Source organism: Cervus elaphus, chromosome 8, assembly GCF_910594005.1.
Source record: "Cervus elaphus chromosome 8, mCerEla1.1, whole genome shotgun sequence".
Taxonomy (NCBI): Eukaryota; Metazoa; Chordata; class Mammalia; order Artiodactyla; family Cervidae; genus Cervus; species Cervus elaphus.
In genome coordinates this window covers 17,908,621-17,934,357 of record NC_057822.1, presented here as the reverse complement: position 1 = coordinate 17,934,357, position 25,737 = coordinate 17,908,621, and the positions used below count along the sequence as shown (strand labels likewise).

At 41.7% G+C, this 25,737-nt stretch overlaps 1 protein-coding gene across 1 annotated transcript in view; it reads right to left on the bottom strand.

Annotated features, from left to right (window-relative positions):
• DNER (delta/notch like EGF repeat containing) overlaps window positions 1-25,737 on the bottom strand; it is a 378,088-nt gene that overhangs the window by 143,980 nt on the left and 208,371 nt on the right. The window contains exon 6 of the mRNA XM_043909786.1: window positions 634-787. Within this exon, the coding sequence (XP_043765721.1) occupies window positions 634-787 (154 nt within the window). The remainder of the gene's footprint in view (window positions 1-633; window positions 788-25,737) is intronic.

Below are 25,737 nucleotides of genomic sequence, written 5' to 3'. Positions count from 1 at the left end.
AGATGCCTACAAGAGAACAGAAGTCTGTGGACACCCTGTCCACTGCACTTTCTTAGGAGTCACCCTTTGTAATCTGAGGATGTGAAAGTCTCATGCAGGGTCAGTGAATCCCCCATACTAACCAGGGAGTATTGAAAACTTGCCCAATTGTGCAGGATGGTGTTCCAGGAACTTGAATTAATGAACATACATGAACAACAGGAAACTAAACAAACGAGAGGATTGGGTGGCATTACCTACCCACCTGCATAGTTTAGCCTAAATTCTTCTTAAGTAACTTAGCTAAATCAGCCAGCATAGCACCAGCCCACACTCAGAACATATTTGAAGAATTGTCTTTGAAATATCCAGGCCTCTGTTCAACCAGGAATATCATGGTCCCAGAGTAGAAATGGTGGAATGCTAAGACAGAAGCATCCTAACATCAGAAAAATAGCCAAGGGACACAATGTTTATCCCCAAGGCAACTTCCTTCCTCCATTCCCAGTGACATAAAGCTGGACTGATGGAACTAAATGAGACCTGGGAGGCACCTGTCCAACAGCTGGACAATGTATTGCCTGACCATTGCTAATTAATAAGTGTCTGTTCTACAGAGAGACACATAGTAACTCTGAACTGTGGAAACCTTACCAGCAAGGCAGACACAGGTGAAGTTGCCACCATCTTGCTTTTGCTTTGCATCAAGACAGCTGGCGTTGTTCTGACAGGGTTTCTTCTGGCAGGCATCAAATTCTTCACAGAAAGTACCCGTGTATGGATCATCACAGTTACAGGAAAATGTTGCCTAAAACACAAACATACAGTATGTATTACCTGAGCCCTCTAAAACGTGTGTGTTAACTGTGAAACTCGAAGTGCAAACATACCTCTCATTTTTATAATTATACCAACACTGAGTATTTTTATCATATCACTTATACCATGATCTGACTAACATCAAAGCTTTCAGAGGAATAGTCTATTTCTTTACAGTTTCATTTCAAACATGTCTTTTTATTGATATGTATCCCAATGGCTTTTAATCTTCCTAAACCAGAAATGGAAATAATAATTATTTTAGGCAGAAAAATAAAGTTTTGCAGACCTGATATGGAAATGACAATTTTGCTAGAGCAGATATATCGCGCTACAGCCATTAAATTAGATGTCACTCCAACTAAAAGCCTTCAGCACAGATAGCATGTGGGACACATCATCACCAAATGTGTTACCACGCCTGCCTTTCTGGAGCACTGAGAGAATTTATCGAATCACCCTGGAAATTAACTTCAACATACAACCACGTAGATGAACTGAGTGTAAGGGAAAATAATAGGAACCATTTCATTTGATTTGTTATACTAGTAAAGGACCATAACTCAGACCCAGCGAACTGAATTTTTATATCTATTTACTTATCTGTTTGGCTATGTTGGGTCTTATTTGCAGCACATGGGGTCTTTCCTGGCGGTACGTGGGCTTAGCTGCTCTGTAGCATGTGGGATCTTAGTCCCCCCTCCAGGGTCTGAAGCCTTAACCACTGGGCCACCAGGGAAGTCCCCAGAGAATTGAATTTGATTGGACACTTCATTTCTGAGGCAGTTGTATAATCTCAATAAACTGAGCCTTCCTGCTCTCTTCCTAATGCTGGCCTGAGGGTGATGTGTCTAAAACAGACACAGATCTGGGTCCAAAGCCTATGTAGATGGGACTGCAGATTCTCATGAAGAATAGAAGGGAGGAGGCAAAGGAGAATGGTATAAATAAAGTTTACTGCTTAAAAAAAATCAAAACAAAATTGGGGAGAATAAATACATGTATATGTATGGCTGAGTCCCTTCACTGTTCATCTGAAACTACCACAGCATTGTTAACTGGCTATACCCCAATTCAAAATAAAAAGTTCAAAGTTTGAAAAAAACAAACAAACAAACCAGCCCAAAGCACCTTTTCCAACTTTCCCCAAGCCCCACATCAGGCAAGTGTTTCAAAGCCCCGCCCACAGCTATTCCCAGGCCCGCCTCCCTCTCTCTGTGGTGGAGGAGGGGCCTTGGGGGAGCTGGGAGGAGGTGGTCCCTTGGTCTTATAGACACTCTCAGGATCTCACCCAGTACCCACCTCCCCACTAAGCTGCTGCTGCTGCTAAGTCGCTTCAGTCGTGTCTGACTCTGTGCGACCCCACAGACAGAAGCCAAGCAGGCTCCCCCGTCCCTGGGATTCTCCAGGCAAGAACACAGGAGTGGGTTGCCATTTCCTTCTCCAATGCATGAAAGTGAAAAGTGAAAGTGAAGTCGCTCAGCCATGTCCGACTCTTTGCAACCCCATGGACTGCAGCCTACCAGGCTCCTCCGTCCATGGGATTTTCCAGGCAAGAGTACTGGAGTGGGGTGCCATTGCCTTCTCCGCCCCACCAAGCACTACACCACATCTTCTGTCCTAAAAAAACAAAAAGGTTGCTCTTTCTTCTCTTTGATTTTTTGTCTCTTAATCAAGTTTTCTATTTCTCGTCCATCTCTTGATTAATTTACTCCTAAAAGTTTAGGTTTCTTTGTAGCTATTGCCAATGAGATTCTTTCCTCATTCCTTTCTTGTAATTCCCATCATACCAGCTAGGGATTATCACTGATGAGTGAAATGCTAGCGCCTGTCTTCGCCTTGCCTCTCAGAGTCAGAGGTTTCAGTTGATTCAGGTCAAAGTTTCAGTTGATTCTCTTGGCTTTTCTAGATAAAACAACTTCCCTCCCCAAAAGAAGGGAACAGCATTTGCAAATCATAATGTTGCCTTCTCTAGTCTTCATGGTTACACTGGTGCAGATTCAGAATAACTTTGATTTCAAAGGGAAATTTACAAAAATTCACCACTAAGTAGAACACTTGGAATGACAATCAAATTTTATCAAATGCCATTTTAACTTCCTGGAGTAGAAAGAGCTGCCACTTCAGTATTTTTGCCTGGAAAATTCCATGGACAGAGGAGCCTGGTGGGCTATAGCCCATGGCATCACAAAGGGTTGAACATGACTGAGCACACACACACACACCTTAGCTTCTATTTTTAAAAATCAACTTTTTATCTCTAACCTAGCAGTACATGAACTGAATGTTTAAATTCCCTACTAATGACTTCTTATATTCCTAGAAGAAAAGTCCACAGAGGTCATCAAGTCAACCTGTTTTATGGCTGAATTCTTCTTGTATTTTTATTCTATTTGTATTTTATGACTGCATTCTACTTATATTTCTGTGACTTCCATCTAACATGCCCTATCCCCACAGACTCCTTTTCTAAGAAAAACTGTCCCTTGCCTGGTGAAATCATAGTTTACACCATAAAAGTGAAAGTGAAAGTCACTCAGTCGAGTCCTACTCTTTGCGACCCCATAGACTATACAGTTCATGGAATTTTCCAAGCCAGAATATGGAGTGGATAGCCATCCCCTTCTCCAGGGGATCTTCCCAACCCAGGGATTGAACCTTGATCTCCCATGTTGCAGGCGATTTCTTTACCATCTGACCCACCAGGGAAGCCCTTACACCATAAAAGGATGCCCCTTGTCACAAGGGGCTAAACCAGGAGTGGATGGAACTCTGATTTCAGCAACCAATCAAGAAGTCAAACAGTCAAACATGACATTTAGCTCAACCAAAACAGCCAGATTTTATGTAGGTGTATTTCTTCTGTTAGTTGAATTTGTTGTTGTTGAGAGAATGTAACAAATCCTTACAAACTACAAAATCAAGACCTCTTTAGTTTAAGGATACACTCTTCAATTATATCTTAGGAACCAGAACAACAGAAATAAGAGCAGCAGCTTTTTCTACTGAAGTTAAAGATAAATTGTCTGCCTTCTTTTCCTATCATCTCACACCTCCTTGTGGCAAATGGAAGTTCCCTCTACATTCTAGCAGTAATTGATTCCTGTTTTTTTCATGATGTTGTGAGTTTTTTTTTTTTCTTTTGTGTGTGTTTGTAGAGACTATTAATAGTTGCATGCTGAGGAAAGCTCATCAAGGACTATTAGAAAAGCAGCCTTGTAATTAGGAAAACTCCTTTTCTGGAACTGTCTTCTACCTAAACAGATACTTCTCCAAAGAAAGGCATCTATTTACAGATGGCCAATAGGCACATGAAAAGATGTTCATATTGCTAATTATTAGGGAAATACAAACCAAAATTACAATGAGGTACCACCTCACACCAGTCAGAATGGCCATCATTAAAAAGCCTACAAATGACAAATGTTAGAGAGCATGGAGAAAAGGGAACCCTTCTACACTGTTGGTAGGAATGTACATTGATGCAGCCACCATGGAAAACAGTATGGAGGTTCCTCAAAAACTGAAAATAGAGTTGCCATATGATCTAGCCAACCCATTCATGGGCATAAATCTGTAGGAAGCTCCAATTCGAAAAGATCCATGCACCTCAATGTTCACTGCAGCACTATTCACAATAGCCCAGACACGGAAGCAAACAAAATGTCCATCAACAGATGATTAAAAAAACATGTGGTACAGGGGCTTCCCTCATGGTCCAATGGTTAAGAGTCCACTTTGCAAAGCAGGGGACACGAGTTTGATTCCGGGTCTGGGAACATCCCCCATGCTGTGGAGCGACTAAGCCTGTGAACCTCAGCTACTGAGCCTGAGCTCTAAGTCCTCAAGCCACAGCTACCGAAGCATGCGGACCTAGGGACCGTGCTCCACAAGAGAAGCCCCCGCAATGAGCAGTCTGCACACTGCAACGAAGACTACCCCCACTCACCACAACTAGAGAAAGCCCACATGCAGCAATGAAGACCCACCACAGCAAAATAATAAAATCAATCAATCTTTCCTTTTTTTTTTGTAGGAAAAAAGAAGATGTGGTACAAATATGCAATGGAATATTACTCAGCCATAAAAAAGAACAAAATAATACCATTTGCAGCAACATGGATGGACCCAGAGATTATCATAATGAGTGAAGTAAGTCAAAAAAAAGAAAGACAACTACCATATGCTATCACTTATATATGGAATCTAAAATATGATACAAACAAACTTATTTACAAAACATAAACAGACTCACAGACATAGAAAACAAACTTGTCATCACCAACCAAACAGAAAAGAGGTGGGGGAGGGATAAATTAGGAGTTTGGGATTAGCAGACACAAACTACCATGTATAAAACAGATCAACAAAAAGGGCCTACTGAATAGCACAGGGAACTATATTCAATATCTTGTAATAAACCATAATGGAAAGAATATGAAAAAGAATATATATGTATACATATACATATAACTGAATCACTGCTGTATACCAGAATCTAACACAATATAGTAAATCGACTATAAAAATAATAAAATGTTTAATAAAAAATTAAGTAAATAAATAAAATAATAAAAATAAAATAATTGATAAAAATTTTAAAATAAAAAATAGAGCTATTTTCTATGGGAAATCTTGTCCTCGCTCAAATGGACAACGGTGCACAACTTTGATATTTGCAGGGGGCTGTCCAGATCCCCTTGTGCATCTCCACGGAGTTGTGACCGCCTTTGAATGTAAAAGCTGTGCATATACTGTGCACAGTTCCAAACTGGGCCTCAGCATTGTAATAAATCACTCCATGTCATTATTTTTGGCAGCTGTCCTCTAAAATTTACTTGGTTTGCATCCAGTCATTCCATTTTGCAGATAAATTTCTTTGGTCATTCAAGGGATTCATTTTGCACATAATTCATCTGGCATGTTCCAGGAAAATATGTCGCTTGTGAAAATAAATTATGGAAAGCCCCAAATCAAATATCTTTGAGTTAATATTGACTGAATTTATGTGTGTGTATATATATACACACACATATATATATATATATATTTGAAGTATAATTGAATGAATTCAATGCTAAAATGAAAGCCACGTATTTTGTTCTGTTTTGAGCAAGAAACTTAACAGAAATGTTAAGAAACTGCTGAAACAATAGCTTTTGACCAAGCAAAGCACCAAACTGATTGATTAAAATTAAACTTTGATTGATGGATGAGGAAGACAATTAACAGTTTACATACTCGTGACCATAAAATTTTAGTCATATCTTTGTGTATTCTGTGCCAAGCTGCCCATAAAGTCAGATCTCTTCTAAAGTCCACTTGGATTCCAAAGTCCATTTGGAAAGAATGAAGAGCTTTCCTATAATATTAACAGGATTTTTAAAAAATAGTTTCAAGACTTTGAATTATAAGGGGCCATAAATATTTATTAGGAAACTCTATTTTTAATGTATTTGTCATAAAAATAATGTGTTCAATTACTGACATTTGTAAACGATTCTACCAACCTTGGGAAGTTTAACCCACTCTGATAGCACCAACCTATGTCCTGGGTTTTTTTTTGGCTGCACCACGTGGCTTGTGGCATGTTAGTTCCCCAGCCAAAGATCAACCTGTTGTCCTCTTCAGTGGAAGAGCAGAGTCCCAATCACTGGACCACCAGGGAAGTCCTGAGAGCAAATTTGGTCTTTTATTTATCTATTTATTTAATTTATTTGTTGTGTTGCATCTTCGTTGCCGCCCTCAAGCTTTCCTCTCATTGTGGTGAACGGGGGCTATGCTCCCATGGCCGGGCTTGGGCTTCTCATAGTGGTGGTTTCTCTTATTTCGGATCACAGGCTCTAGGGTGTGTGTGCTTCAGGAGTTCAGGCATATGGGCTCAGGAGCTGCAGCTCCCAGGCTCTGGAGCAAAGATTAAGTAGTTGTGGCAGCTGGGTTTAGTTGCTCTGCCATATGTGAGATCTTCCCAGATCAGAAATCGAATCCACATCTCCTGTGTTGGTAGGTGAATTCTTTACCACTGAGCCACCATGGAAGCCTCCAAGAGAATTTTTTTGAGGAGCTTTATTTCTCTCTTTCAGAGTCAGAATTTATCAATTCTTATATACTTGCTCCCTCAAACAAAGTGTATAGAAAACACACATCTCTTTTTGTTGTCCCAGTAACATCAGTATGAACAGAGAAAACTCAGCCAACTAGACACGGAAGCTCATTGTTTATAGAGCTTACTCATATTGAATTATCTCTTTAATCTTCACCATTTCTGTCAGGTGAGTCCTCCCAGATCCATTTTAGGAGTTGAGAACAGACCCAACGGAAAGGTGAGATAAATTGCTTAAGGTGTTTCAGCTGGTAAGTGTAGGGTCAAGGCTTAAACTCGTATCATCCAATTCCAAATCCTATTCCACTCACATACTGTCCAATCATCACCATGATCATCCGTGGGTACCACAGACCCACATGAGGATGCCCTTCACCCTTGCTTTAAAATAGCCCCAACAACAGCTGTATTTGATTTCTTGCTCTAGATTTCTATAGTTTTTCTACCTTCTTCCTTGCTATCTGGCTGTCTTCCCTATCAGCATCATTGACTGTTCTCTTGGTTCACTGGTCCTAATTTCCTTCAGTTGTAAGAATAATACAAAATTTATTCAAATACAATGTTAAAATAGAGTAAAAATGTCCTTCCTGAGGGCTGAATGCATCTCTCCTACATAAAGTGCTCAGTCAATCATGGACGGAGTTGGAAACTTTGTAAGTTCTTCACCAGAACTGGGGGTCCCTGGTGTCTGCATACATGATAGACATTTGAGTGTTCACTGAATTAAGCTGACTTGATAGTCCACTCCTTAAAGGCAGACTTGTGTAAGAGTTCTGTGCAGGACAAGGGTCCTCTTCTCCTACTTCCTTGTCCATTTTTGATGGTTTTGTGTTTTATTAAGGTAGAATCACAGCCACTTATGCATTCTTCATCCACACCTTCATACTAAAGGCGATGCTGAAAAGGATTAGAAGGACAATCCCAAACCAATAAAAAAAAGGGGGGGGAGCTAAAGCTCTGATAATGGAAAGGAGATGATTTAAGCCTCTCTTGGCTAATGCACGTGCAAAGCCAATTTCAACTTCTGTCATGGACCAGCCTGATTCCAAACAACACCTGGGCAATCCAGAGTTAAATGTCTGAACATCTGCAAGGTCAAAACTTGGGCTAATGAGTTGATTATTGCTGAAACTAGGCAATGCAGACATGGTGGTTTGCCAAACGGCTTTCTCTACTTTCAAATATGATGAAATTTTTCAGAATAAAAGATTTGCTGTTTTTATTTTAAGAGTTTGGCCAAATCTCAAGAAAGGAAAGATAAAACTCTGAAACATTAGAATCACATTTCAGTATCCTGTGTCCAGCTCCTCCCCGTGGGCTGTATGATTGCATTTAGCATAGAGATGTTGTGGAAAACATTGCGTGTACATCACCAGGTCCCTGTATATGAAGTCCCCCTCCAGAAATTCATTTCACATCCAAGTGCAGGAAAAGCTCTGCTTTGCCTAAGGGACTGACAGGTCTTCTTCTGAGGACAAACGGAATCACGAAACTGAGCATATTTCCCTCTGAACAACCCAGTCATCTTTAAAAAAGGAGGCTCAGTCATTCCAATGCCAAGGGAAGGTGTGACCGCCTCTCAGCTTGCCCAGCATGCCAGGGTCATAAGTAGGGTACACCCAGCCCAGGTCATGGCTGGGAGAGTGGAATTCCTGCTTACAGAGCTCTGGGTGAAAATTCAGAAGATCTCCTAAACTAGTATTCCTCAATCTCCTAAAATACTTCCTCAAGAAGTAGAGTCTATTTCCTAAGGTTGGAAAGTTCTGGGATCTTTTTGCTCCCAGTTAATAGAGGAGCTCCAGTTGAGCTATTTCAAATCCTAAAAGATGATACTGTGAAAGTGCTGCACTCAATATGCCAGCAAATTTGGAAAATTCAGCAGTGGCCACAGGACTGGAAAAGGTCAGTTTTCATTCCAATCCCAAAGAAAGGCAATGCCAAAGAATGCTCAACTACTGCACAATTGCACTCATCTCACACGCTAGTAAAGTGATGCTCAAAAACTCTCCAAGCCAGGCTTCAGCAATATGTGAACCGTGAACTTCCAGATGTTCAAGCTGGTTTTAGAAAAGGCAGAGGAACCAGAGATCAAATTGCCAACATCCACTGGATCATTGAAAAACCAAGAGAGCTCCAGAAAAACATCTATTTCTGCTTTATTGACTATGCCAAAGACTTTGACTGTGTGGATCACAATAAACTGTGGAAAATTCTGAAAGAGATGGGAATACCAGACCACCTGACCTGCCTCTTGAGAAATCTGTATGCAGGTCAGGAAGCAACAGTTAAAACTGGACATGGAACAACAGACTGGTTCCAAATCGGGAAAGGAGTATGCCAAGGCTGTATACTGTCACTGCATTTATTTAACTTATATGCAGAGTATATCATGAGAAAACGGTGGGCTGGATGAAGCACAAGCTGGAATCAAGATTGCCAAGAGAAATATCAATAACCTCAGGTATGCAGATGACACCACCTTTATGGCAGAAAGCGAAGAAGAACTAAAGAGCCTCTTGATGAAAGTGAAAGAGGAGAGTGAAAAAGTTGGCTTAAAGCTCAACATTCAGAAAACTAAGATCATGGCATCTGGTCCCATCACTTCATGGAAAATAGATGGGGAAACAGTGGAAACAGTGGCTCACTTTATTTTTCTGGGCTCCAAAATCACTACAGATAGTGATTGCAGCCATGAAATTAAAAGACATTTACTCCTTAGAAGGAAACTTATGACCAACCTAGACAGCATATTAAAAAGCAGAGACATTACTTTGCCAACAAAGGTCCATCTAGGCAAGGCTATTGGTTTTCCATTGGTCATGTATGGATATGAGAGGTGGACTATAAAGAAAGCTGAGGGCCAAAGAATTAATGCTTTTGAACTGTGGTGCTGGAGAAGACTCTTGAGAGTCCCTTGGACTGCAAGGAGATCCAACCAGTCCATCCTAAAGGAGATCAGTCCTGGGTGTTCATTAGAAGGACTGATGCTAAAGCTGAAACTCCAATACTTTGGCCACCTGATGTGAAGAGCTGACTCATTTGAAAAGACCCTGATGCTGGGAAAGATTGAGGGCAGGAAGAGAAGGGGATGACAGAGGATGAGATGACTGGATGGCATCACCAACTCAGTGGATATGAGTTTGGCTGGACTCTCGGAGTTGGTGATGGACAGGGAGTCCTGGCGTGCTGCCGTCCATGGGGTCACAAACAGTCAGACACGACTGAGTGACTGAACTGAACTGACTGAATAGAGGAGTATTGTCCATGAAAATGATCCCCCCAGTAAGGGCTCTCTGTAGCTCCTTGATCAAGTGCTTATGTTGCTCTAAATGGACTTCAGGCAAGGAAGGTGATGAATCCTAACTCATGGAACAATGCAGCATCAGATTCTAGCCTGAGGTGTCCATCATCCCAAATGCACTGACCCAGAATCTGTGGAGGCGGAGGTCACAGAAGCCTCATCCCTGCCATTCTAAGCCAAGGACCTATTATTCCAACTTGAGGAACCAGAGCAGCTGGTCATTCAGGTCTGAAAGTACATAGTTGACAAACATTAAAACTTTGATAAAAAGCTGTAACTATAGCACACATTTTCATTCCATTAAGTATAGATGAGCTATAACTAAAGGGTCAGACAATCAGTCTAGCATGTTCTTTTAGACACATGAAATTTAGACTTTTACTATACCCAGATTTAGCATTTCAAGGGACAGAAATGGTTATTCTGACATAAAATTTAAGAGACTATCTGAGAATTCTATTTAGGATGTTAAAGTCCCTATAAATGTATTTTTCTGATCCCAGGCCACACAAGAACATCTGGAGTCCAGCCATAGAGACAAACTGTTGCCTCTTATTGGGAACACAGTGAACCATCTCAAAGGAAAACTCGCTATGAATTACATTTTTAAAATTCTCATCCATTGACTGGGTCTTACTGCTCTATTATTCACATTTAAACAACGTACTCTCATTGCTTATAGCTCATAATCTTATTTTCCCATTAGTCTTAAATATACTATTGCTCTTCTCTTCGGGTCATTAATTGCAAATGAGGCAGCCTGATTTTTAAATAAAAAACATGCAGATCATCTAAACATTGAATTCAAGACTTGACATTCAAGAATTCCTAGAATTCATTTCTTTGGCTTAAATAGTAAATTCTAAAAAATAGAAATGATAATGAATGAGATAGCCACGCGCTTTCCTTCCAAAAGACTTTGAAGTCTACTTAATTACACAGGGAGAAGAAAGTAAATGTCTTTCAGGAAATTTTGTAGAAGACTTTCTTCTTGAAATTGGATGTATGGGTTGGCACAACGGAAGTGTTCACAAGCAGTTTCCCAGGGCAGGAACAATGATACAGACGTAGAGAACAAACTTATGTGCAGAGACAGGAGAGGGTGGGACAAATAGACAGTAATGCTGAAAACATATATATTACCATGTATAAAACAGATAGCTAATGGGAAGCTTCTATATAACACAGAGAGCTCAACCTGGTGCCTTGGGACAACCTAGAGGACTGGGATGAAATGGGAGGTGGAAGGGAGGTTCAAGATGGAGGGGACACATGTATACCTATGGCTGATTCATGTTGATGTATGGCAAAAACCAACACAACATTATAAATCAATTATCTTCCAATTAAAATAAATTAAAAAAAACAATTTCCAACCAAATCACTGCAACTTATGCACTCTCAGCATACATTAGGCATGAGATTTTCACGTAATCAGCCTTGATCTCCTGTTGACCAACATCTGTGTATTTATTTGCTGCAAAATTCTAATCCACTAACAGGAGTAGCATTTGACTTTTTAAAAAAAAAACAGATGTCATTGAAAACTCATCTTCTATTGAATTTCCTGGAAAAACAAATCCGCCTGATCCCACAAGTAATTGACACACCATTCTACTTCTCTTATTTTAAAATTCAATTTAGCCTCCTAGTTATTTCCTTTGCTACATCAAAAGAAAATGATAAAGAAAAAGCTTTAATAAAATGGACATTTTGATGTATAAATTATTGATGAGATGGATTCACTGAAGAATAAAGAAGCTTCCCAACGTCTTCTTCAAGTTCCCTGGGCAGGAAAACTCACTACGAATTACGTTTTGAAATGTAAAGCAAAGATGATAAACCAGGGATAACTTTTTCTGACGATGGAAAGCCAATGGGGACAGGGCAGGGTTTAAAACCATCATTTACTGCAGAAAGCTCCCATCATATGCCAACTACCCTGTAAGGATTCACTTAATCTTTGCAGCCATCTTGCAGGATGGGTATTGTTTTTCTGTTTCACAAAAGAGGAAACAGATTGGCGAATGTAAGCCACCTGCTCAAAGCCATACAGCTTCTCAGAGGCAGAGGAAGGCAGATTTGGTCTCCTTCCAAAGAGATCTTTACAATTTAACATATTGAGAAATGCAAGGAATTGAGTCACAAACGATGAGGGGCAGGGTTCAAACAACATCCTGAGAAAACGGAAGAGGGCAGCCTTTGCCCATTGAGAGAGACTCTGAAGGGGATAACCTCCAATAGCCTCTTCAGCTCTTACATCTGCTGGACCTGGGTTTCAGTCCCAAATAAGCCATAAACCCCTAATGTCACTATCCTCCTCCAAGTGATTCCATGTCACTTTATTCAGTCACTAAGTCATGTCCGACTCCCATAGATTGTAGCCCACCAGGCTCCTCTGTCCTCCACTATCTCCCTGAGTTGGCTCAAATTCACAATCATTCAGTCAGTGATGCTATACTGGACTGGGTTGCCATTTCCTTCTCCAGGGGATCTTCCCGACCCAGGGATCAAACTCAAGCCTCCTGCATTTGCAGGTGGATTCTTTACCACTGAGCCACCAGAGAAGCCCATTCCATGCCACACTGGGGTGCTAACAACCATCTTGTGGGTTTCTTTCCTGTTCTTGCTATTAGTTTGATAGCAATATCAAATGGCAGGGCTGCCATAACAGAGTAGCAGGGCTGGGTGGCTTAAACAACAGAAATTTATTTTCTCACAGTATGGGGGCCTGGGAAATCCATGATGTCCACAGGGTTGGTTTCTTTGAAAATCTCTTGGCTTATAGATGGCCCTCTCTCCCTATGTCTTCATATGATCCTCCCTTTGTTTATGTCTATGTCCTAATCTCCTTTTCTTTCTTTTTTTTAATCTCCTCTTCTTATAAGGATATCAGGCATTAGCCTAAGGGCTGTGCAAAATGCAGATACCCTCATTGTCACTTATTCCAATTTTATGTTTGAGGAAATGGAGACACAGAGAGGGTGAGTAAACAGACCAAGTTCTGCCAGTTAATCAACTAAAGTGTTAAAATGTGAACCCAGGAAATCTGGTTCCAGGATCTCCCTTCTATATAAAAGAAACTACAGTCAAACTGAACCACAGATGACCATGTAGCATAGTAAGAAGAAAACACTACATGACCTGCCAAGATGCTATTCCTGGTTCTTCCATCTCTTTGACCTTGGGCAAGAAATTTACATTATTAATGACTTGATTTCCTGTTGGACCTCAGGTCAATAAAAAGGAGGAAATGAAAGTAGATGTGCTATAACCCAAAGATTGTATTATTTATGTTGTTGGCTTTAAAAATTTAACTGTTGTAAGATCTAACGTGACACAACAGATACTCGAGAATCCTTATCCAATAATGAAGGGGTTCAGCACAGCCACTTAACAGATAAAATGACTATATCAGTGACACAGGAGGAGTGAGGGGCTGGGCCCCAGTCTCAGTTCCTATTTGAGTAAAGCGATGAAAATCAACAAATCCCCAAAAAAAAAAAAAAAAAGAAAATCAACAAATCAAATAACAAGCTAGATTCAGGGACCAGGATGTATAGATGGAGATGAGAAACTAGGCTTGGGGAAAGTGAAGAGGAACTAAAAAGCCTCCTATGAAAGTGAAAGAGGAGAGTGAAAAAGTTGGCTTAAAGCTCAACATTCAGAAAACTAAGATCATGGCATCTGGTCCCATCACTTCATGGCAAATAGATGGGGAAACAGTAGAAACAGTGTCAGACTTTATTCTTTGGGGCTCCAAAATCACTGCAGATGGTGACTGCAGCCATGAAATTAAAAGATGCTTACTCCTTGGAAGGAAAGTTATGACCAACCTAGACAGCATATTAAAAAGCAGAGACATTACTTTGCCAACAAAGGTCCATCTAGTCAAGACTATGGTTTTTCCAGTGGTCATGCATGGATGTGAGAGTTGGACTGTGAAGAAAGCTGAGCACTGAAAAATTGATGCTTTTGAACTGTGGGGTTGGAAAAGACTCTTGAGAGTCCCTTCAACTGCAAGGAGATCCAACCAGTCCATTCTAAAGGAGCTCAGTCCTGGGTGTTCACTGGAAGGACTGATGCTTCCAGTGAAGCTGAAACTCCAGTACTTTGGCCACCTGATGCAAAGAGTTGACTCACTGGAAAAGACCCTGATGCTGGGAGGGGTTGGGGGCAGGAGGAGAAGGGGATGACAGAGGATGAGATGGCGGGATGGCATCACCGACTCGATGGACATGAGTTTGAGTAAACTCCAGGAGTTGGTGATGGACAGGGAGGCCTTGCGTGCTGCGATTCATGGGGTCTTAAAGAGTCAGACACGACTGAGCAGCTCAACTGAACTGAAGATCATCAAAGCCACCTTCCCTTATGGCTCAGCAGTGAAGAGTCCACTTGCAATGCAGGAGACTGGAGTTCAATTCCTGGGTTGGGAAGATTCCCCGGAAATCCTATGGACAGAGGATCCTGGGAGGCTACAGCCCCTGAGGTCGCAAGAGTCAGACACAGCTTAATGACTAAACCACCACCAAACTCATCAAAACCCTCAATCTCTTTTTTTCCATTAAGATTGCACTGAAAGTGAAGTGAAAGTGAAAGTCACTCAGTTGTGTACGACTCTTTGTGACCCCGTGGAATACAGAGCCCATGGAATTCTCCGGGTCAGAATATTGGAATGGGTAGCCTTTCCCTTCTCCAGGGGATCTTCCCAACCCAGAGATCGAACTTAGGTCTCCCACATTGCAGGCAGATTCTTTACCAGCTGAGTCACAAGGGAAGCCCAAGAATACTGGAATGGGTAGCCTATCCCTTCTCCAGCAGAACTTCCTGACCCAGGAATCAAACCAGGATCGCCTGCATTGCAGGCAGATTCTTTACCAACTAAGCTATCAGGGAAGCCCGCAAGATTGCACTGGTCCTTCACAAATCTTGGAGACAGGGATGGTCAACTGCTCAGATGGATGTGGGGACCAGGCAGGAGGTACACTTGCACGTGGTCCAGGTAAAAGGTACAGATCCTTACAGAGAACCCCAGCTCCCTGTCCTGCCTGTCCAAACAGTCTGATTGCTCTAGGTCTATCCATAGGTCAGTCCTGAGCAGAAGCTTTTGCTCTTTTGGGGATGAACTGTTGAGTTCTCAAGACCTTTGTCACCATCTGATGTTCAAGATCCCAAGATGGGGAGACAGATCTGAAGAACTCCACCTGTGGGCACCTGCTTCAATGCTCCTCTCCTAGCACATCACTCTTGCATGTGGTCCCTCTTCCATATTACCTCTCTCCATCTCCATCCTCCATCCCTGTTTCCTATTTATCCTCATTCCCTTTGGACTCCGCACAAATGGGCTACTATGTTCACACACCATGGCTAACCCAACACACTTCCCAATTCCCACCTTTAGCCAGTACATGAGCCTTCCTCTATACATCTGTAACTTTAACCTATGTTTACTCTTCCATAGGACCTAGAATTCTCCTTTGCTTCAGCCTTCAGATCTACTTTCCTCTTAATAGGTTGTTTTATAGTTCACACACTTTTGTGGATAGTCACAATGCAGGAGACCCTGGTTTGATTCCTGGGTCAGGAAGATCCACTGGAGAAGGGATAGGCTACCCACTCCAGTATTCTTGGCCTTCCCTTGTGGCTCAGCTGGTAAAGAATCCACCTGCAGTGTGGGAGACCTAGGTCTGATCTCTAGGTTAGGAAGATCCCCTGGAGAAGGGAAAGTCTACTCACTCCAGTATTGTGGCCTGGAGAATTCCATGGGGTCACAAAGAGCCAGACATGACTAAGTGACTTTCACTTTCACAAATCCAACCCAAAATGAGAGACTGTAGGTAAACAAAAAAGTAAAACACAACAGAGTTGGTATAAAGGATCATTAGTGTAGCCTTCTTTAGGGAGGATGAATGCAATTCTTCATCCCCTTGCTCTCCTATTGAAATAAGAATGCACACATGAATCTAGATTCATCTTCTTCTTATTACTGGTATCATATTCTGAACTCCAAGAAGTCTGTCTTGATTATATAATCCCTGACACCACAGCATTTAATTAAAAATATTTCCTCAGTATTACAGGGGAAAAATCTTTTCATTTTATTGCAAATGATTTTATTTATATAGAGTCCCTGATCTGATGGATGTTTTTCTTTATTGAATTTACAGTCACACAAATTGAAGTAACACCAGCAGAGGTGGGAAGGTCTTATCATTCATTTTAATTAAATCTTATCTCACTAAATGCTTGCTGCTTTCATGATTTTCACATTGAACAAAAGGCAGGTTATAGCTAATAGATGTGTTTCTCCAGGATAATTAGAAAAGAATGATTCTAACAATTCCAGAAGAAGCTCATCAAAAGCTCTAACTCAGGGGTGGCAAAAGAATTAGGTAAGTTCATGGGCAAGGTGAATCTTGCTTGCTTCAAACTGCTTTTATTAATGTATAATATTCTCATGAATATTCTCCATCCTCCATCCCTGCTTCTTGTTTATCCTCATTCCCTTTGGACTCCACACATATGGGCTACTATGTTCACAGACCATGGCTAACCCAACACACTTCCCAATTCCCACCTTTAGCCAGTACATGAGTCTTCCTCTATACATTTGCAACTTTAACCTGTTTTCTCTTCTATGGGACCTAGAATTCTCCTTTGCCTCAGCCTTCAGATCTACTTTCCTCTCATGCCAAAGAATGTTCAAAGTACCACACAATTGCACTCATCTCACACGCTAGCAAAGTAATGCTCAAAATTCTCCAAGCTAGGCTTCAACAGTACATGAACTGAGAACCTGTAGATGTTCAAGCTGGATTTAGAAAAGGCAGAGGTACCAGAGACCAAATTGCCAACATCTGCTGCATCATAGAAAAAGCAAGAGAATTCCAGAAAAACACCTACTTCTGCTTCATTGACTATGCTAAAGCCTTTGTGTGGATCACAACAAACTGTGGAAAATTCTTCAAGAGATGGGACTATGAGACCACCTTATCTGCCTCCTGAGAAACCTGTATGCAGGTCAAGAAGCAATAGTTAGAATCAGACATGGACCAATAGACTGGTTCCAAATTGAGAAAGGAGTACATCAAGGCTGTATATTATCACCTTGCTTATTTAACTTATATGCAGAGTACATCATGCCAGGCTGGATGAAGCATAAGCTGGAATCAAGATTGCCAGGAGAAATATCAATAACCTCAGATAGGCAGATGACACCACCCTTATGGCCGGAAGTGAAGAAGAACTAAAGAGCCTCTTGATGAAAGTGAAAGAGGAGAGTGAAAAAGCTGGCTTAAAACTCAACATTTAAAAAGCTAAGATCATGGCATCCAGTCCCATCACTTCATGGCAAATAGATGGGGAAACAATGGAAACAGTGACAGACTTTGTTTTCTTTGGCTCCAAAATCACTGCAGATGGTGACTACAGACATAAAATTTAAGACTCTTGCTCCTCAGAAGAAAAGCCATGACAAACCTAGACAGAGTTTTAAAAAGCAGAGATATCATTTTGGTTACAAAGGTCCAACTAGTCAAAGCTATGGTTTTTCCAGTAGTCATGTATGGATGTGAGAGTTGGACCATAAAGAAAGCTGAGCGCCAAAGAATTGATGCTTTGAACTGTGGTGTTAGAGAAGACTCTCGAGAGTCCCTTGGACTGCAAGGAGATCCAATCAATCAATCCCAAAGGAAATCAGTCCTGAATATTCATTGGAAGGACTGATGCTGAAGTTGAAGCTTCAGTACTTTGGCCACCTGATGCAAAGAACTGACTCACTGGAAAAGACCCTGATGCTGGGAAAGATTGAAGGCGGGAGGAAAAGAGGATGACAGAGGATGAGACGGTTGGATGGCATCACTGACTCAATGGACATGGGTTTGAGCAGGCTCCGGGAGTTGGTGATGGACAGGGAAGGCTGGCGTCATGCTGCAGTCCATGGGGTCTCAAAGAGTCAGACATGACTGAGCGACTAAAGTGAACTGACTGACTGACTGATTCTCATGAAGCAATTTCTTTTGGGTGATAATGTAGTTCTCCAATTCTGAATCAGAGAAAATCTGCATATAAATTTTGAATGTAAGAACACTGATACGGTCCAGATCTTCCTTTCAAAAGTTTCTTGGTTAATATATCATGTTTTAACCATTTTGATGGTTGAAGTTTCTTTTCTAATTCATTTATGAGTCTTACAATAGGATAATGGATTTAGGTTCTTTACTGGGGGAAAAAAAAATAGGAAATGTGTGCTTAATTCCTTAGAGGCTCAGGATCGCCATCATTAGGAGGTGGTAATAAAATGTCCATGTCACAAGAAGTCCTTAAATAACACAGATCCACATAAGTGCTGGAAAAAACCTTCATCTCACTTCCTGGTTCATATGCACCGGTTCTGATGAAGGCTGGTACACCTAGTAGTGTTGTTATACAGGACAGTCCCCAGTGAAGAGGCCAATCTCAAATCATTTTCTCTAATTATAATTTTTGAATGCTTGTGTTAGAAAGGAAAGAAAAAATCCATGAGTGAGCCCCAGTTCCTGTCTTCTCTGAGAGCTGCATGAACGGACCTAAGCTATGGAATGGGGTTCTAGGTCATTTTAGTCATCCGATGAGCATGTCTCCTAGGGCTTCTCAGGCTCCTCTAAAGTAAAACTAGTTTTGAACTTCCCTGGCAGCCCAGTGGTTAAGACTTCTCCTTCCAATGCAGGGGGCACAGGTCAGATCTCCAGTCGGGGAATGAAGATCCCACATACTGCACAGTGGAGCCAAAAACCAAACTTAAAACTAGTACTTTTGTTTATTTGGCATATAACATCTGTCTCAGAAGAATGGCTCATCAGCCTCCCCTGTTTCTAAACTTAGGAAGAACTGGAAACCAAACACAAGACTCTGATGCTGACCAGTCTGACAAATCTCAGAACCCCACCCCCCCAAATCCAGGTCCCTGTTTTCAGATCCAACATCTCCAGCTGGATTCTAGAATTACCTACTCTTCTCTCGCCTACTAAAATCAGCCTCTGCTTAAGTTAAGTTATTCCAGTTTTAATAATAGATAATGCCTTAATGTGGTACCATTTTAGGGACATTTGCATTTAAATAGGAAATCATGCCTTTATTACAAGGAATTAAGCTCAAATACTAAGATTCCAGGCATCCCGCCAGGCTGGTGTATCAAGGAAATTTGGGATGAAGGGACCGTCCTAGATGTCCTTGACTGTGTTCATGTGCTCGGTAGCTCAGTTGTGTCTAGTTATTTGTGACCCCATGGACTGTAGCCCGCCAGGCTCCTCTGTCCATGGGATTCTCCAGGCAACAATACTGGAGTGGGTTGCCATTTCCTCCTTCAAGGGATTTTCCCAACCCAGGGATCAAACCGGAAGGGTTTGTTTTTTTGTTTTTTTGTTTTTACCACCATGCCACCTGGGAAGGACTGGGAAGCCCCAGATGTCCTTGAATCCTACACTCACTAAGTCACCAGTCCACTGCCTTCTGTCCAAAACATGGGCAACTAAACTGCACCCATGTCTCTGGGCATGTGCGTGTTAGTCACTCAGTCGTGTCCGACTCCTTGCGACCACATGGACTGTAGCCAGCCCGGCTCCTCTGTCCATGGAAGTCTCCAGGCAAGAATACTGGAGTGGGTAGCCATTCCCTTCTCCAGGGGATCTTCCCAACCAAGGAATCGAACCCGGGTCTCCTGCCTTGCAGGCAGATTCTTTACTGTCTGAGCCACCAGAGAAGCCTGTATCCATGTATAGCTATGTTTATTTTTTAAAGTACTTTTTAAATTCAGTTCAAAATAAAGATGCCCATAATTAAAAACAAAAACTACTTTATACTACTACTGCTGGTTGGTAACTAGGTTGTGCTGTTTATTATGGTTCCTCTTGAGGAACCATTATATGTTCATGAGTCTTTCTGGATAAAACTGATATTTGTCACCAATTTTATTTTTAACTCCAAAATTAAAAATACATGGAGTTAAACAGCTCTTCAAAACAATGGATAACAATTAAGACAAACAACCAATCACCCATTTTTGTGGCCAATTGCATCCTCTCTTGTCTCAGCACAGATCTTAAAGACAAAATAAAACCAAAAACACTAATACATAGAGCATATGCTAGTGACTTGGATTCAGAAATTCAAGTATCAACTTTCTCCCAACAACTTTCCTTTAAAATGAGAACTCTGAGAAGGAAATTAAATGTGAGTCTAGCTCTGAATGTATTCCACTAAAGTCAATTAAAATCTGTCATGTAGGCCAGGAGCATTCCTGGGTTGTTCAAAACAGGATAAGGGTAGGCAGAGACATCCAAGGATAACAGGGTTGAATGCCAAGAGCAACAAGGGCCACAGGAAGTGGCTCTTGATGGAGACAACAGATGCCACTTTCATCGTTTGTGTATCGTGTCACCTTTTATTTCCAAAGCACTTTACAAAATGCTCACACGTGTATGATTTCATTTCAAATTCTACTAGGATTTTCTCCAGCACCTCTACAAGACCGGGTCTTGCCCAAGATCTCCCACATGCCACGGCCCTGTTATAGGGACATTTCATCTTTCCCATCATCAGACAAGGATACTGAAGCTCTAGAGAATTAAGTGATGCAGTTTCAGTAAGTGCCAGAGTTAGATCTTGACCCTGATCTGCCCTGTGTCCACTGGCCTCCACCTGGCCACAAAGCTTCCTACTTCATCAGAATGGTCCATAGAAACATGGAAGCCCACGCAGACATCACCTGGGCCAAGTGGAGGAGCCATGTGCCTTCTTTAAGCTCACTGATATCTAGAGCCACCTTGAATTCTCTCCAGATGATAGTAATAATAAGGCTGGATTGGTTTCTCACTGACCAAAACAAAACTAAAATGCTAGTACCTTTGGAAGTACTACAAACTCTTAAAATTTCAGGGACTTTCCTGGCGGTCCAGTGGCTAAGATTCTGCACTTCCAATGCAGAGGGCCTGGGTTCAATCTCTGGTCACAGAACTAGATCCCACACGCTGCAACTAAGAGTTCACATGCCATAACTAAAGATCGCACATGCCACAAGGAAGACTGAAGATCCTGCATGTCACAACTAAGATCTGGGGTCGTCAAATAAATAAACATTAAAAATAATAAATAAAATGAGATTTCAACCCTTCCTGAAATGAAGTCATCCCAGAAGCCTTAGTACCCCATAGAGTAATACTGATGAGGCAATGTCATGTCACAGGACTGTGATGAGCAGAAAACCGTTTCTATCAGGAAACAGCCATGGAACTGATGTCTCACTTATCATCTTGTGAATTTAAACCAAGCTAAATATAATGGAGTATTTTTTATTAAATCGGGTGGAGAGGGAGGTGGGAGGGGGGATCGGGATTGGGAATACATGTAAATCCATGGCTGATTCATATCAATGTATGACAAAACCCACTGGAAAAAAAATAATAATAATAAAAAAAAAAGAAAGAAAAAAAAATTGCAAAATGAATTGTTCTTATGATAGAAATGGAAGCATAATATTATCTAAATATGGAAGTTGCTAAAGTAGATTTAAAAATGTATTATTAATTTATTTAAGCAACTTCAAACAGCCCAGAGGCAAAAGTCAAATTCGTATACTGCTTCTGATTTTAGATGTCACAATACGGGATTTTTTTTTTTTTAATCCTCAAAGTCTTCCATGTGTGAAGAAATTCTTAAAATAGAAGATCAAACTTTGGTTTAAAAATCAATAAAATAATTCAAGCTTAAGGAAGGGTGACTGGATTTTGAGTACAAGTTCTCATAGTCCATGACCCTGGCCTGTCGGGCAGCCCCTTCCTTAACCTAATCCAAGTTCAAGCTAGCCCCACGCATCTTTGCTTCAGACTCCTACAAAACTTTTGCCAACAGACTGTGCTCTCATCGTTTCAGCCAGTGCCTTTCACAACATACATCCCATCCCTTTAATATTAATATGTTAGTCTGGGGACTTTCCTGGTGGTTCACTGGCTAAGACTCCACACTCCCAATGCAGGAAGCCCAGGTTCAATCCCTACTCAAGGAACTAGATCCCACATGCTGAAACTAAGAGTTCCCATGCCACAACTAAGACCTGGCACAGTCAAATAAATAAATAAATATTTTTTAAAAATACATTAGTTTCCACTAACCATTAGTGCCTCTTGCATTGATGTTTAATTTGCTTGATTTATAGAACTTCGTTCAATTCTCTACGCCTGACAACACTTGATGATTACCTATTACACTTTGCTTACCAGCACTGAAATATATACAAGTCAAACTGAGATCAGATAGTAACAAAGAAAAAGATAAAAGTAAAATGTGATGAAGAAAGCATATAAAGAAATGGAAACGGTTACCAGGAAGGAAAAACCAAAAACACACCAGTGAATCTAGCCCAAAGTGCTGAATTATAACGTGGAGACAGGATGAAGGGAGGAAAGTGAAAATTTTTTTTTCCCCCTACAGATATAGACCTAAACACATATGCATGACTATTTTTGTTGTTGGAGTCATTCCATCATGTCTGACTCTTTGCAACCCTATGGACTGCCGCCTGTTATTCTACTCTGTCCATAGAATTTTCCAGGCAAGAATACCGGAGTAGGTTGCCATTTCCTCTTCCAGGGGGTCTTCCTGACCCAGGGATCAAACCTGAATCTCTTGCATTGCCTGCAGATTCTTTAACACTGAGCCACAGGGAAGCCCCATGACTATCTTAAAAAGTGAAGTCGCTCAGTCTTGTCTGACTCTTTGTGACCCCATGGACTGTAGACTACCAGGTTCCTCCATCCATGGGATTTTCCAGGCAAGAATACTGAAGTGGGTTGCCATTTCCCTCTCCATATCTTCCCGACCCAGGGATTGAACCCAGGTCTCCCACATTGTAGGCAGATGCTTTACCATCTGAGCCACCAGGGAAGGTTATGACTATCTTGGGCAAGTATAAATAATATCATATAAGTGGCTGTGGGTATTTCCTCTGGCCACGTGCTTTGTTTCCCCCAGTTTCCTGCCAAAATGTTGTGATGGTGTAAAAACAAGACATGTAAATGACAGTTCCGATGTCCTACACAGTGATGACCTTGGGATTCTGGACAGCTCTGGAACTTTCCACATTCGCCAGGGCCTCTGCAGACTCCTGAGAAACAGTCACACCAGCAGTCTCTGAGCCTTTCCCTCCAGCCCAAAGTGTCCCTGCACATAACACACAGTCACTGCTAAGACACAGCTCGAATCTTCTGTGCAGAACTGTGCAGAAACCAGCCAAAGGCATGTAGAAGATGGTCTATTACATTCACAGAGATGACCCCAAGGGGCCGGCAGTGATCTTGCTCTGCTTCTCTGTTACAAAGCAGTTGTATCTAGGGAAAGTGTTCATACTCCCTTCCCAGCCCGCTTCTCCATCCTTTATTGACTTGGAAATATCCTGTTTAACTGCAGAATCATCATGAACTAGAAATTCTCCTCCAGTGTGAACCCGGAAGGGACACACGCTGTGGCTCAATTAAATGGTGATCTTAGCTTCCAAAAGCCCATTACGTGAAAGGAAGCTGAGCACAGAACGAGTTCCCTGTTGCTAATGAGTAATAGACACGCAGGTTTGGGCCAGGTTTTCAGGGACTACTCTTGGAATACAAGCAGAAGGCAATCTGAGAGAAGAAAGCCACATGACGGCTCAGCACAGCCTGCCAAGTGTTGGGGTAAAGCCTGTCTCCCATCCTGCCCCCGCCATGGAGATGGTGGATTTCTGGCCAGTTTCCAGGTAAGGCAAGATCTTCTCTGAATCTGCCTTATCTCATGCTCCCTAGAAATAAACCAAGCTTCTAAATGGTTTCCTCACTCTGTTTTGTGCGGTGAAACTCCATGTCTGACACTCAGAGGTGCTCACAGAACATGGGATGAGGGATGGAAATGTGGAGAAATAAATGATTCTCTGGGCTTTCCCAGTGGCTCAGTGGTGAAGAATCTGCCTGCAATACAGGAGATGTGGGTTCAATCCCTGGGTCAGAAACATCCCCTGGAGGAGAAATGGTAACCCACTCCAGTGTTCTTGCCTAGAAAATTCCATGGACAGACGAGCAAGGCTGTCCTGTATGGACCCTACAGTCCATAGGGTCACAAAGAGTCGGACATGACTGAGCATGCATGCATGCAAATGACATGCAAATGGTAAGTGGAATAAACTTTTTTGTGAGCAAGCAAGGCTGATGGTTTTCAGATCCCTAAAGAAGAGCATCCCCACCAGATGTCACAGGCAAAGCCATTTACCTGCATTATTCCCAGGGGCTCCCACTCAGCTTGCTGACTTATGGACTGAAAAATAGGCCAAATGGATAAGCACCTTTGGGAGTGGAAAGACAAGGAAAGTAACCCACCGAGTTCTAAAGACATGGTTTTCTTCTCTTGGGCATAAAGTCTAATCAGAGCCTTATTTCTGTATCCCAAAATAGTTATTAAAACCTAAGAATCATAGTTGTCGGTCTCTGATAAAGAGTTATAGAATAAACATCTCTCCTCTCTGTAAAGACTAAGAGCTGTGGGCTTCCTGGGTGGCTCAGTGGTAAACAATTCACCTGCCAATGCAGGAGAAACAGATTCAATCCCTGATCTGGACGATCCCACATGCCGCGGGGCAACTAAACCCGTGCATCCCAGCTATCAAGCTGGTGCTCGAGAACCCAGAAGCCACAGTTAATGAAGCCTGCGCCCCCTAGAGCCTGTGGTCCACAACGACAGAAGTCACCACAATGAGAAGCCTGTGCACAACTAGAGAGTGGCCCCTACTCGCCACAACTAGAGAAAAGCCCACTTAGCAACAAAGACCCAGCACAGCCAAAAATAAACAAATTCAATTTTTTTAAAAAGATGGAGAGCTGTAACCAACAGAGTATAAAATCAGGGGCTGCAAGAAACAGTCCTGGAACTATCTTACCTTCCAAGTGGAACTTTTTTAAGTCCTGGGGATGTAACGTACTGCATGGTAACTATAGTTAATAACACTGTACTGCGTATCTGAAAGTTGCCAAAAGAACAGACCTTCAAAGTTCTCATCAGGAGGAAAAAAAATGTGTAACTGCGGTGGTGGGTTGTAACTAAACTTATTGTGACAATCATTTCACAATATATACATAACCAGATCATTTTGTTGTACACCTGAAACTAAAGCAATGATGTAAGTCAATTATATCTCCATAAGCCTGTGGGGTAGTAGCCTAAAAGAACAGTTTTGGGGCTACGTGTAAAAGGTTGCCAGCCATACCTGCAGGGCTTTTCTCTTTACCTGTGTTCCTCATGTCACCTATACCATGATTTTCTCAAAATTTACTCTAGAATAAAGGAGTCCCAGAGAGCTTAGTCCCCTACTGTAACTGATGCCAAAAAAAACCCCCATGGGACTGGGGTTTATGAATCTAAATCTCTTCGGAAGGTCTTGAGAATGGTGACTTTTAATGTCTTGGTCTGATTTCTGTGGCATTTCACAAGGTTACCAGCATCTCATCTCAGGTCCCATCCAAGACCCACTGGGTCCAGATCT